A 14,357-nucleotide genomic window follows, 5' to 3' on the forward strand; every position below is an offset into this window, starting at 1 on the left:
GGTCCACTGCTGCACACATGCCACAGTATCGATACAGGGCCAGCTGTGTCGATACTCGTATCGTCAAATCTCTGTGACGATACATTGTCGTATCGATATTTTGAACACCGCACTAGTAGCAAGGTATTTTATACACACTCATAAACACACACACACAAAGAAAAACAAGTAGATAGATAGAAAAATAGAATAGAAAAATAAATTTTTTTTTTATAAAAAAAGAAGATAAATGTAGAATTAAAATAGAATAGAAAGTGCTAGAGTTAGAGGGTCAAATAAAGGTGGAACATATGTGTTTTTAGTCGTTTATTGAAGATGGCTAAGGACTCAGCTGTATATATACTTATATATATATATATAAGTATAATTATGAGAATATTACAATATTTTTGGTCAGTTTATAATGTAATAAATTTCTCATAATGTAATAATTATTACATTATGAGCTCAAGATTTTATTACATTATGAACATTTTATTACAATAATAATGTAATACTTATTACATTATGTGCAGTTATTACATTATGAGTTGCTACAGTGTTTTTTAGGAGTTTAACTTGCAAACGCCAGACCACTGATTCGTCAAACCTGCTTTCCTGCAGTCCGTGTTCTTCTGACTATTTTGTTGTAAGTAACGAATATGCTTCGGGGAAATGTATCGGAGTAAAAGTATACATTTTAATTAGGAAATATAGTGGAGTAAAAGTAAAAGTTGGCTGAAATATAAAAACTCAAGTAAAGTACAGATACTCCCAAAAAATACTTAAGCACTGTAACAAAGTATTATTACTTCGTTACATTACACCACTGCTAATTTGACGTTCTCTGTATTGTTTTGGCAAGTTATTTATACTGGTACTGGTTTACACATTGGATGATTCATTCTCATCGCATATTTAGGCGCACTGTTATTTTAATGGAGCATATGGTGTAATTGTGTTTGGTTCTTACATTTCCAGTTCTCCTGGAGATATCAAGGCTGCTGAATACAGGATTGGACATGGAGTCTTTGTCAATATGTGTCCGTCTCTGTGAGCAGGGTATCAATCCCGAAGCCCTGTCATCAGTTATCAAAGAACTCAGAAGAGCCTCGGACTCATTAAAGGTAGTGGATTTGCGGTGACAGTCGTGTTTCAGCTTCTCTCCACTCATTGGTTTTATCCACTCTCCCTTATTGTGTATTGATGCCAAATCATGAATAGCCCGTGTTAAAGGGGTCATATGACGTTGCTAAAAAGTACATTATGTTGTGTATTTGGTGTAATGTAATGTTTATGCAGTTAAAGATTATAATGACTTACTGATTATAATGACTTATACTGTCTTTTTACTCATTGTGTATCGCACCGAGTAAACATAAAACCATGTCTGCATTTGTGATCGGAGAAATGACAAACAAGCGCTACTCTACACAGCTCAAAACTCGCGTTTGAGTCATCAGTGGCAAATTCTTTAAATATAAAAACGTATTTACAGGCTGTGAGTCAGAAGCACCAAATTGTCTTTGCAAATTTGGAACTGCCCCACTTTATAGAATCAGCCTTTGTGCACAGATGCATTGTAGGCTACTCTGCAGGTACAGGAAACAGTCCTCCATAAAACAAAGTAGTTTCGCAACGAAACACACAGCGTCACACGCGGCGAGCTTGAGAACGGCATGGCCGGCGGATTCGACGAAGGAGTGGCTGGCGGGCTTGCGGCAACCACATGTGACGCTTCGTCCACGGTGAAAGCCGATCCAGCAATCCACAGCGCAAAGTTGATGTATTTCCTCAGCGACCAGCACAGATCAGCTCTAGGCATGACGAAGCGGATATCGTCCTCTTTTGGAAGACCACATATTTCACAACGAAACACACAGCATCTCCACAACATGGCAGCGGCGGCAACAACAATATACAGCGAGAATAAAAGTTACGCCTTCTTTCTTTGCATGAACATTTGGGCGGTGTTATGCAAATCTTCCCACACAGTGACGTAGACATGTGGGGGCGTGTTTAAACAAGGTGTTTTAGGAGGACGTAACTTTTATAAAGAATATCTCTTTGGGTTCGAGACTTTAGTCTTTGCAACTTTTGGGATCTTATCTATGCACAAACAGCTTGTAACACTCCAAAGAGAAAGGAAAATTTGAAATGGCATCATATGACCCCTTTAATAATATTGTATCAATAACCTGGGGAATTAGGTGATGTCTGACTAGTCAACATTTTAAAGTGCAAATAGTTTCTGAAATGCTACACTCCTGATTATGCAGACCATGTAGGTCACATATTGGTCATTCAGTATGTTTTCCTTGTGGAGCATGTGGGAGTTTCTGTAAAGTGCTTTTTATGGAAGCAAGGTATGTTTTTGCTTGATTAGAAAAACCTATTCAATTTCTGCCAAAGGAATAATTTTAAGAGAGTACTCTATTTTTATGCAAGCAGGTAATATTAGGCTGGATGGGGATATTTCCACTTTTCAACATGTGTTTGTCACTACTGAACTATTTAAATGAAAATAGTGAAGGCGGATTAAGTTGATAGGCCTTAAAATATACCATTTACCACTTTTTAATCTTTTTTTTTTTGTTGTCATTTCATTAACTTTTATCTTTGTTTGATCTTTTAGGCTTCTGAAAACGGCACTAGTCAAGGATGACCAGTCTAAATTACATCTATGACAGAGTGGTCCCTGTTTGAGAAGAAAGAAAATGCATTGTATATAAGCATGTATATATGGTTAATGTGTTAAAAAGTTGTTTTGCCTTGTGTTTGACCTACTTTCATGTGCCTTAGTCTGTACAATTGGACTGTTGTGTGTGCTCTTTTCATTTTTTTTATTTAAATGTTGTGTATAGCTATAGTTCATTATGATGCTAAAAGCAAAAAGATGTCCTCAAAATAGATATTACCCTGTGGAACCATTTTTGTTTTTGCCTCCGATTAAGTCAGTAAAATATTTTTTATCCTAACTGTGCTCTTTTTATCTATGTGTCTGTCTGATCACTAAAAAGCATTTTATCTGGACCTCCATGTGCATTAGTTTTTAAACCACATGATGGCGACAGCAGTACATTTATAGTTGGTTCACTAATACATTATTCTACTTTGTATTCTGTCATAGCATTGTCATTTTAGGATTAATCTATTTCTTTTAAATATTTATGATAAAAGTCATGGCCAGGACTCTTCTAAGCAGCTCATCCTAATTTTTTTCGAGCAGCAAGGTTATTCACAATAGAAGTTCAATTAGATCATCAGGCCTGTTTGCCAACTCATAGGTGCATTTTTGAACAGATCTGACATCAGTCTCTGAAAATGTTTGAGGTCATGTTTGGTAAGAGCACTGTGGATCTTAGATCAGCCCAAAAGGCAGCATACCTGGCGTGAGCTTCATTAACACCCAGCCGTGCTGAGAGGGAGAGGTAGGTGGCTGTGTCCTTGGTTCCTGCAGACAGGAGGCATAATGTTTCACTCCTGCAGTGAGAACTCATTTATGTGTCGGTAATCACCTCAACCTTATGTTTGCTCTTATTGCTAAATATTTACCCTGAGCCCAGTTGTTTCTCAAGGAGAGGTTTTCGGCAGAATGTGCTCTAGTTTAAAGTCTAACCCTAACCTAGACTTTAGTTCGGGTTAAACATATCAATTTTGCTTGGTTGGCACAGCAGCTACGCTAATTATGTCTCTATTTGTTTCTCTGTTTTTTGCCACGGGACTGATATCCCGAGGTAACTAGGATTTACACAAGCTTCAGTCTGGATCCAGAACACCTGAGAAGAGATGATGCAACCCCTCAGAGGACCTCAGATGATGCCAACCCTGAAACAACTTACAGAACTACCACATTTTGCTATAAGTTTGATTGCATCATATAATAATTGCTGTTAATAGTGTTCATCGTCTGTTTTATTAAATCTTAAATTGATTTTTCCGTACATTTCTGCCATACGTACATTAACTGAGTCACCACTGATAAGCTACCACTAAATATTGTAGAAACTTAATTTGCTGTAAAGTTGAATTGTATCGTGAAACGCGCTGTACAAATAAACTTGACCTGACTTGACTCTAGTTTAAAGAAATGGTTCACCCAAAAAGGAAAATGCACATCACTTTCTCACCAATGGATCCTCTGCTGATAAAAACGTCACAGTAATCCACACGACTCTAGTCCATCAATTAACATCTTGGGAAAGTGAAAAGCTGTGTGTTTGTAAGAAACAAATCCATCATTAAGACTTTTTACAGTCACTTCTGACCAAAATATGAGTCCTCTATCCATAATATTGCTTTCTCCCATGAAAACGTCGTCTCGTCTGAATCAGAGCTAAATTTCTCAAAAGCTGTTCCCAAACTCATCTACATCTTGGATGGCCTATAGGGGTGAGTACATTTTCAGCAGGTTTTCATTTTGGGGTAACCTATTCCTTTACTGTAATTCCTATGATTACATTTGCATCCATGCACTTGAATAAGAGAAGTTAAGGATAGCCTTAATTAGTGGATTCAAACATAACGGTTCTATTTTATTTGATTTTGTGGAAGAAACGCCACCTGTTTTGAGTATGGGTCAAGGGTGCACCATCTTCAGGTCACCATTGAATCACCTTTAACAAAGACACAAACACCAGCACCAACAGCGTGGAGAATGATTGTGACCGCTTGTTGGAATGACAGGTGTTATCAACTAAAGCGGACCAGGCGTGTCTCTTCATGAGGCCGGCTAATGATGCGCAACGATGGGGTAGTTTATTCCTCACTGTGAATTAGTATCATAAAGGTTGCCACAGTGACAGTGATATCACTCATCAGTACCAGCGAATAATTTCTGTTAGCTATATTTGAGTGACCATCAGTCTCCAAACAATATGCATCTGACTCCTACAGCACTTTATTAATGAGTTTGTTCATGGTCAATTTTTTATAATCGATTTTTTACCCCCAAGACAAACACCAGCAAGAGTTTGCAAAGTGAGCCTACACTGACTTAGGTTAATTGAACTTCTAAAAAAGGATGAAACTAAATAACACAATTAAGTATTCTGAGGTTGATGTGTAATTATCATATTCCCATCCTCTAATTCATGCATTAATTGCTTTAATTAGCAAAGCAATTAAAAAAACAATGCTTAGCTCTGTAATAGCATCCACCTTCAGTAACTGTTTATGTAAATTCCCTTGTGTTTGGTGTAGGTTAATGAAATGTTTGTTATCAAATGGGAATTCTGTGTGTTCAAGTATGTAATTATCAATAGTTTAGCTTTAAATTTAATAATTGTGTTTTAACCTTCTAAGTGATGCATGCAATGCAACAGGGTTCTTTGTTCACAGGTATGTGATAAACAACTAGTTTTAATCTAAGGCTGATGGAAGTGACAAGACCCTTGTGCAAAGTTAATTGAAAGTTTAAAATGTATAATTATAGGTTAGATTCCCATTATTTTTTAACAATTTATTAAAAAAAATATATAAATTTTGTTGAATATTTGCTCATAGATATTTCACTCTCTTATGAATTCATGTTTTTATGGCTCTTGGACCCTGCATCTCTAAGTTTTATCTCCACCATACATTCTTTTCAGAATCGTATCCGCCAAAGTAAAGTTCCAGTATCATATTTTAAAGTGTCTATACAGTAGCTAATACATATACCATAAGGTTTAGGGTCGGAGACAGAAATAAAGATAACCTAAATATGGTAACATCTAAATAGACTAGTTTAATTCAGGTTCAAAATGATATTTAACATACATCATTGAACTAACTTATAAACATCAACAAAACACATTTCTATGGGTTAAATCAGGAAATAGCTCAATTGTAGAATACCACTTTTTACGGTGTAATAGCTATTTTTGAAAGAAGTCTCTTATGCTCGTCAAGGCTGCATTTATTTGATCAAAAATACAGTAAAAACAATATTATTGTGAAATATTACAATTTAAAATAACTGTTTACTATGTAAATAGGCTATAGCTATTTTAACGTGCATGATGCAAAGATAAATGTCTAATCAGCATCTTGATATGCCACACCTGTGAGGTGGATGGATTATCTCGGCAAAGGAGAAGTGCTCACTAACACAGATTTAGACAGATTTGTGAACAATATTTGAGAGAAATAGGCCTTTTGTGTACATAGAAAAAGTCTTAGATCTTTGAGTTCAGCTCATGAAAAATGGGGGCAAAAACAAAAGTGTTGCGTTTATAATTTTGTTCAGTATATCTATCTATTGCCAAATTTACACTGCAAATGTGACAGAAGCACTTCTGAATTGGAATTTTGGTATTTTTATACAGACAAGGCTATATAATGCTGCTCAAAGGTGGTATAAATTCATTTACACAGCAATTAGCCTACAACTTGGCTGTGTCAAGACGTCATCTATCTATCTATGAAGAACATATTCTGGGAAATGGCTCAACGTGATTTGTCTCCCAACACACATCACAAACCACATTACAACGTCTCAATTAGCGTCGATTAATCTTTGTACATCTGCCACACCTGTCAAGAGACCTCTAAGAGAAAAGTAGTCCTACTTTTCTTTCACGCTTAATAATATCCTTTACCCTCTCATGTGGAATGTCAGGAAAACTCCACGTCCGACAGACTTGAACTCTTCCGGATGTCAAGCCTGTTACTAACTTCATCAGTAGTGCATCAATTCCCATTAGCTGCAAATGAACATCACCCGTTTGATCAGCGGCGCCGTTGAAATGCCACTTCGACTCTCATTAACCTCTGCACCGGACATTTACCGCGCGTCCGAACCGAGCTTCCCACTAGACAAGCAAAAGGGGTTGATAATACCAATGCTCTTGTTGTGACAGCACTATTTATAATGATTAATGATCCCGTGTTTTAGTTGATTACAGTGCCGCTGAGTCTCCATACTTGTTTCAATTAGTGTTGTGAAGGTCACTAAATAATCCCTCACCCCTGTACGCATAATCTTTTTCCATTAATAATCATACAATGCTTTCTGCCCTCGTGCTCATTTGAGTCACAGGCTCTGCTAAAGGAAAAGACATCTTCAAGTAATACTGCTTTCGACAGGAAATATGATGATGATGTTGATGATGTTTGGTGTGCTCTTCCCAATGCTGTGACTCATTGACCTGTTCCCTCAAGGGATTTCTCAATTGGGCTTTAGCATTTAATACATTGTTATTTGTCTAATTAGAGTGGATGGAATGATATTTAGGCCTCATGAATTTGATCTGCTACCGAACTCGTTCTCTGCAGGCTTGAGTGGGTCATATATTATTGTCGACAGGACCAGAAGCAACCTGTCATTTTCTATCAGGCCCAGTTCGTTGAACTGGACACAGAGTTTTAGATGCATAACGCATGACTATATTTAAATTATTTTTTATGTGACAAGATCTATGTGGCCTGGAAAATGCAGCCAACTACTGTACATTGCCTTGGGGCATATTAGGCTATTGTAGCTGAGAAGATGTGGTGCTTCTCAAAGTTTTTCTCATTGTTGGCCCTCAAAATATGCTAACCCTGTGTGCCCCTTATATTGAGGGAGTTTCAGATGTACAAGTGTCCCTTCATGTAGTATGCTACACATTTATATAGGAGTTACAACTATTCTCTCTAAAGTTTCTTGAGTTTTGTGTGGACCCGGACATTCAGATAATAGGCAGTTCATATAAAGAGTGCCAGAGGAATGAGACCTAAAACCTGGAAAGTGCAAGTTTTTGTGGATAAATGCCTGAAAGAAGGTCTGAAATGAACACAAGCTCAGATATTTATTCTACACCAGCAATACCCCCCAGTTTTTTAAGCTTTTACGTGTCTTGATAAAGGCTGTTGCTATGGTTTTAACAAGTGTCTAAACTGGACTACAGAGGTTGTTTGGTGTCGGACATCATCACACTGAACAGGCAAACTCGTCTACTCACAAGTCCGCTTTTGCAGCCTCGTTGTGTTTATAGTCACACTCTTGCAAACCACTCTAAGTAACTCAAACTTTCTAAGTAACTCAACCAAGAATTGGAATCTCAGTGGTGATGATGTCAGTTATGCATTAGTTATGAAGTTATGCAACCATAGTGTGGTTATAGGCTATCTTTAGCTTTGTTGCATTTAGTAATGTAACTGTAATATAATTTAATTGTACCTGTGCTTTGCAATTCATACAAGTTGAGTTTATTTGTGAAGATTATCATACTTATTTCCAATTCAAAAGTCCAATTCAATTAAAAAAACAAATATTTTCTCTGACCATGGGCCATAGTTTGCCTATGTCTGTCTTAATGTATTTATTGGATTTTCAGACTTTAGATCATTCTCAGGCCATGCTGACCAAACGTCCCACATGTAAAGCATCAACAACTTTGACTTGAGTGTGAATCTTCACAATGCTTTGGGCTTGAAACTAAGCTTTGGTTACAGCGTCACTTTTTGGTCAAAAGAAACTAATTAACTAACTAACTAAATAAACAAATCAATAAACACAAAAACAAATAATGTTAACACATGTAATTTGTTTAACAAAAAGGTTCTAGTTCATCTTCCTTAGAAAGCTTCTTCTGGTCCCTAAAAAATAGAATTAAATATGTGGGTTTTGTGCTCCAAAAACTAAATTATATTATCATATTTTTGTCATTTAAGCAAGTTGTCATATATTTTTAATATTATATTTTACATCACTTAAATTAAAATTGTATTTGGTTAATATAATGGTTTGTGGTTGTTGTGTTTTATTTTATTTATTTATTTTTTTAGAAGCTGGTCCAGGATCACCACAAAAGAGCAACTTCCTCCCAAGGCCTAACTCACTCCACTGGCCCGCACTAGCAGTGCGTCTTTTATCCGCAGCTTGCTCACTGCTGTATCTGAGTGAAGGTTATTTGCCAGCTGAATGACCCCTCTTGTTTAGGTTTGATGGATGTTGTAGAACGTGAACCCAGCAGGGGGTCTAAGGGGCAAAATGTGTGTGTGTGTGAGAGAGAGAGAGTGAGTGAGTGTAAGGAAAAGGATGCTCTATGATCTGTGAAGAACCAGAGCGAGAGAGAAAGAGTGTGCACCTGAGTGTTATCATCAATGCTTATGAGGCTTATCCATCAAACTCAACACACAGCTAAGCACGAATGAATAACCCTCGCCCTCTCTCCGCCTCAAGAGGAAAGGATAAAAAATCACACTGCCTTTGAGGTCACAGAAGTTGTTGGTGGAAAAGTTCAGTTACATGTGTTTAAAGGAAGTGTTCTTCCTCAAAACAGGTTACAGACCTCTGGAATGGATGGTAAAGGGGAGATAAACTTCATGAAATAGAAGAATGAAAAATATCAGGACAAATCTGAGTTTTAAGGCTTAGCATTCTGAACTCAGAATATATTTTTTTTCTTATAACAGCAAAGGTTTGATGTTGATGGTACATGTGCCCACAACTGAAAAATTCAACCTTTCACAGGCGCAGATGACACAGTTCTACTCTGCTGTTATTGAATCGGTTCTGTGCACTTCTATAACTGTCTGGTTTGGGTCAGCCAGTAAATCAAATATAAGAAGACTGAAACAGACTGTTAGGACAGCTGAAAGGATAATTGGTGTGCACCTGCCCAACCTTCAGGACTTGTACAACTCCAGAGTGAAGAAACGGGCAGGAAACATCATCACAGACCCCTCTCACCCCGGCCACAACCTGCACTTCTCCCTTCAGGCAAATCTCCGTGCACTAGAACATCTAGTGATATAAACACTTTCCCCCCATGCCATCTCCAGCTTAAACAGCTAACACAGAAATGACCACCTGTCTTCTGTAATTAATTTCTTAATTACTAATTAAGTAATTAGTATTATCTAAATACATAGACATATTTTTATTTATACAGCTGTATATACAGTAAATGCACAAATCTGTACATAAATAATCTGTTCCAGATGCATACCACATTATTATTATTATTTTCCCCTTAGTTTTAGTCTAAAAAACGCAGCAAATTCCTTGTGTTTGCACACACTTGGCAAATAAAGCTCTTTCTGATTCTGATTTAGTGTTAATTTGATTTAAAGCAATGTTTTGTAAATGGCGTAATAGAAATAAAATAACTTGTTATTTCATGATGCTGATCTATTCTAAAGTTAGTTCAAAATTATGTACTCACCCTCTATTCTGTCATGAATCCTGTGCCTGCCCTTCCGTTCACTCACCACCAGAGATCACCCGCTCATTATGATGGACTCTTGCACCAAACTACTATTGCATTTCACACCGGACATTTCCCTTCATCCATTGCACTGATTACACACACAGCTGCAACCAATCAAACACCCTACATAAGCCATGGACTTCCTCTTTCTCACTAGTGATGCAAAGTCCGATTCATTTCCACGAACCGGTACTTTTCGGACAGATCGGCTAATTGAACTGGTTCAAAAAGCCGATTCATCAGTTCCTGACGTCATTAAGCAATAACGTCTCTATGCATTTCTTTTCTAACAACTCAGTGCCATGTTGTATCAATGAAAAATTCATATAAGTCATTTGTGTCAACGCATATTGAAACATTAAAAAATAAAGTTATTTGTGTGAAAGCATATTGCTGATTATTGCCATATAATTCACTTAAGTTAATGGTGTTTGTGGTCACAGTTTAATTTGCGGATCCTCAGATACGACTGACTGACCAATATTGACTAGCTTACAACTCTGATAAGATTCATAGATCATAAGATCATACGTCAGAATGCTGTTCATAGACTTCAGTTCAGCATTCAACACAATCATCCCTCAACAGCTCATTCACAAACTGGTCCAGCTGGGGCTCAACACTTCGCTGTGCAACTGGCTGTTGGACTTCCTGACTGGAAGACCTCAGGCAGTTCGGGTCGGCAGCAATATAAAGAATGAATAAACCAGTCTTATAAACTCGCTTAAGCAACTTTAAATATAATATTCATGCACACTAAACTATTGTAAAATTTATTTACATCACTCGACAGAAAGGTTTTTGCAGGTTTTAATAAAATGTAAATTAATAACTGTCATAATAAACAAGCATATTTCCAGTACGTGCCTCAGACTTGCACAGTATCGTCAACTCACTCAACAGAATCTTCGGTAATCCTCGGCAAACTTCGCCACGGCTCATTCGGTTCTTGTTGAGTCCTTGGTAATCCTCGGCAAACTTTGACAGTTGGTTGAACCGGCTCATTCGTTTCTTATTGAGTCCTTGGTAATCCTCGGCAAACTTCGACAGTTTGTTGAACCGTTTCATTCGGTTCTTTTACGGTTCTTTTTTCGGTTCTTTGAGTTGGACGTGCTACTTCGGCTGTGCGTCCTGCGTCATCAACACGGGACTAAAGTTCGATTCAGTTCGATTTGTGAACCGGCTCAACCGGTTACTTCCTGAGAACGGGCTCAAAAGAATGATTCGTTCAAGAACCTAACATCACTATTTCTCACTGCCGAGTATTGTTTGTGCATATCGCTAGGTTAGAGGTAGCAACGTTACGGAGCCCTTTTCCTAGTCTTGTATTTGTTCCTAGTTCTAGTCTAGTCTTGCCTCGTTGTGTTTTCTGATTGCCTGGTTGCCTGATTCTCTGCCTGCCTTGGATTTCTCTCGCCTTATCGTTTGGACTCTGTTTGCCCCTTTACTGGTCTATCGCCTGTTTGTGGATTACCCGTTTGCCTTGCCCTCTGGATTACGTTCGCCGATCGAAGACCCTCGCCTGCCATAGGAATACTCTTTGCCTTGCCTGTGATGTACCTGTGTTGTTGTTTGACCCTTGCCCGTTTTTTGACCACTCCTTTGTAATAAAGCCTTGCACGTGGATCCGCATGTCTCATGTTCTGATTACTCCGTAACATTGTCGTTCCAAACCGATAAGACTTTTATTCATCTTTGAAACAAAAGAAACCTGAGGGATTTCTGTTCCTCTACTGAAAGTTATTTCACCCAAAACTGATGCTATCAAAAAATTGATAAAGAGATCGTAAACAAAATCAATACAAATTAATACGAATTAACTTAGATTAAAGTCAATAAGACTTTAATCTAAGTCTTCTGAAGAGATATAATTGCTTTATATGATTAACAGATTTAATTTGGGCATTTATTCACATGTAAACATTAATCAACACACGTATATAGAGCACATCAAATATGGTAGATAGAAGCTAAAATGTTCTTGCTTGACGTTCAAGAAGGGATGAAGTTTAGTACGGTTGATCTGCCTTTTACTAGATTTGACATGCTCTATAAAAGTGAATTATAAGATCGTAGTGGGTATTTTTCAGTAATCCTTTTATTACACCATTATAGGTGATGACAAGTGCCTGTTGTTATGAGTGACTCAATGAATTGTTCACTCAAGTGATTCGTTCATTAAAACTGTTGTGAAAATAGATAAAGTATATGGCAGAGTTGTATCTAAAATGTAGGTTTTGTAATATTAACTTATTTTTAATTTATATGTTGTATAAATCCTGCTAAAACATCTTTAACCAGCCCAAGCTGCATGGGCACTTTCTAAAGACCAGCTTAGCCAGGCTTGAAGGCCAGATTAATCCAGTTAAGACCATTTTACACCAGTAAGCAAACCAGTTTAGGCTCTGTTAAGTCGGTTATTTATTTATTAATTGTAATTTTTTTAGCAGAGAAAGCAGCGCCTCTATCTGAATATGCCTTAGTAGGTGAAAAACAGTGAAATTAGTAGTATGTCCAAATTTGTTGCACTTATAAAACTGTATGGTTGTAAAAATATATCATAATATATTGCAACACGATAATAATAATAATAATAATAATAATGAACCATTTGAACTAGAGTTGTGCAATTAATCGCATGCAATTGTCATGCGCATCTCGTCAGTAAAGCCGGTTCCGTGATTAGTAGTAAATCCCCATCACCTCCATTAATGATCGCGATATTACTTAATTGTCAGTGAACTACGGCTCTGTGTAGTAATTGCCGCTCCATCTGAAAGCAGGTGATGGAGATTTACTACTAATCACAGAACCGGCATCGCATGCGATTAATTGCACAGCCCTAATTTGAACTCTTTTTTGGCTTTGTTCAAAGTATTGTGAGAGTATCGTATCTGTCACGGGCAGGGTGTACTAGAGAGGAGGCAGGACGACGAAGCAAAGGATATTTAATAAAGAAACAGGAAATCCAGACAGGGTAGACATCAACATCGACAGGAACATGGACATTGGCAATAACCAACAAACTAGACTACAAGAGGCAGGAACTAATATAGGGTGGATAACGAGGGGCAGACAGGTGAGCACAATAAGGTGATTAACTGATAATGAGGACAGGAACAACCAAATAAGGACACAGAGGGAGAAACCACAAGCGACAGTCCACAGGGGTGTGACAGATCGCCCCCCTCCCGGAAGGCGCATCCTTGCGCAGTGGAGACAGAGGGAGGGATGGAGGGGGACTTAGGAGGACAAAGGAGTGGATGTGGGATGGAGACAGGGGAAGGCAAAGGGCTGGCAGGCAGACATGATAGGTGGAGGCTCCGGCAGAGGACGGACAACCGGGAGGAGGCCGGCAGAGAGGGACCAGTGTGGCGACGAAGGAGGGAGGAGCCAGGGAGGAGACAGGAGGGACCCGGAGCAGGAGGAGCTCAGCAGGACCCAGGAGCCATGGAGGAGGGATAGCTGCCGACTCCAGGGGGCCGACCAACGGCGGCGGAGCAGGTGGAGGAGGAGCCCGAGGCGGAGACGGAGAGCCAACGGGCCAGGGGGCTGCCGAGGATCCGGGGGGCCAGGGTGGAGCCGAGGGCTCTGGTGACCGAGGCGAAGATCCAGAGATCCGCGGAGGAGCCGGAGCGACTGAGGACCAAGGTGGAGCTGGCGGGAGGAATGAGCCCAATGGAGCCGGTGGGACAGAGCGAAAAGGCGCAACCAGAGGAGAGGAGTCCAGAGGCGATGGTGGGTCGACGCCTGACCAAGGCGGAGCCGGAGGGACGAGGGAGCCCGGTGGAGCCGATGGATCGATGGGGGAAGGGGGAGGGGAGGGGGCTAGGAGCCACTGGGTCTACGGACCGAGGCAGAGTCCCGGCTTCGGAGGTCGGAGGCAGAGGTGAGGGAGACTCCGACCATGGCGACGCTGGAGGATGGCAGTCCCGCAGGGCTTGCACCGCATTGATGGTGGGCTGAGGGTGAGCAGAGGGGCTGCCAGCTGACAGCGGTGGAGGATGCTGGAGCGGGTGGGGTTGCGGAGATTTTTTGATGAGCGGGCACTGGAGAGAGCTCTTGGGCTGGAGCCCTTCCTGGGTGGAACTGGGAATCAGGAGCCCTTCCTGGCCTTAACGAGGAATCAGGAGCCCTTCTTGGGCTAAACTGGGGATCAGGAGCCCTTCCCGGGCTAAACTGGGGATCAGGAGCCCTTCC

General features: G+C 39.5%; 1 protein-coding gene across 1 annotated transcript in view; it reads left to right on the forward strand.

The window, feature by feature from the left end:
• LOC107556706 (mitotic-spindle organizing protein 1-like) overlaps positions 1 to 3,604 on the forward strand; it is a 14,785-nt gene extending 11,181 nt beyond the window's left edge. Inside the window, exons 2-3 of the mRNA XM_016239881.1 lie at positions 961 to 1,106; positions 2,615 to 3,604. Coding sequence (XP_016095367.1) covers positions 961 to 1,106; positions 2,615 to 2,644 — 176 coding nt within the window. The 3' untranslated portion in view covers positions 2,645 to 3,604. The remainder of the gene's footprint in view (positions 1 to 960; positions 1,107 to 2,614) is intronic.
• Positions 3,605 to 14,357: the final 10,753 nt, after the last annotated feature.

Source organism: Sinocyclocheilus grahami, unplaced genomic scaffold (genome assembly GCF_001515645.1).
Source record: "Sinocyclocheilus grahami isolate Dianchi unplaced genomic scaffold, SAMN03320097.WGS_v1.1 scaffold576.1, whole genome shotgun sequence".
NCBI lineage: Eukaryota > Metazoa > Chordata > Actinopteri > Cypriniformes > Cyprinidae > Sinocyclocheilus > Sinocyclocheilus grahami.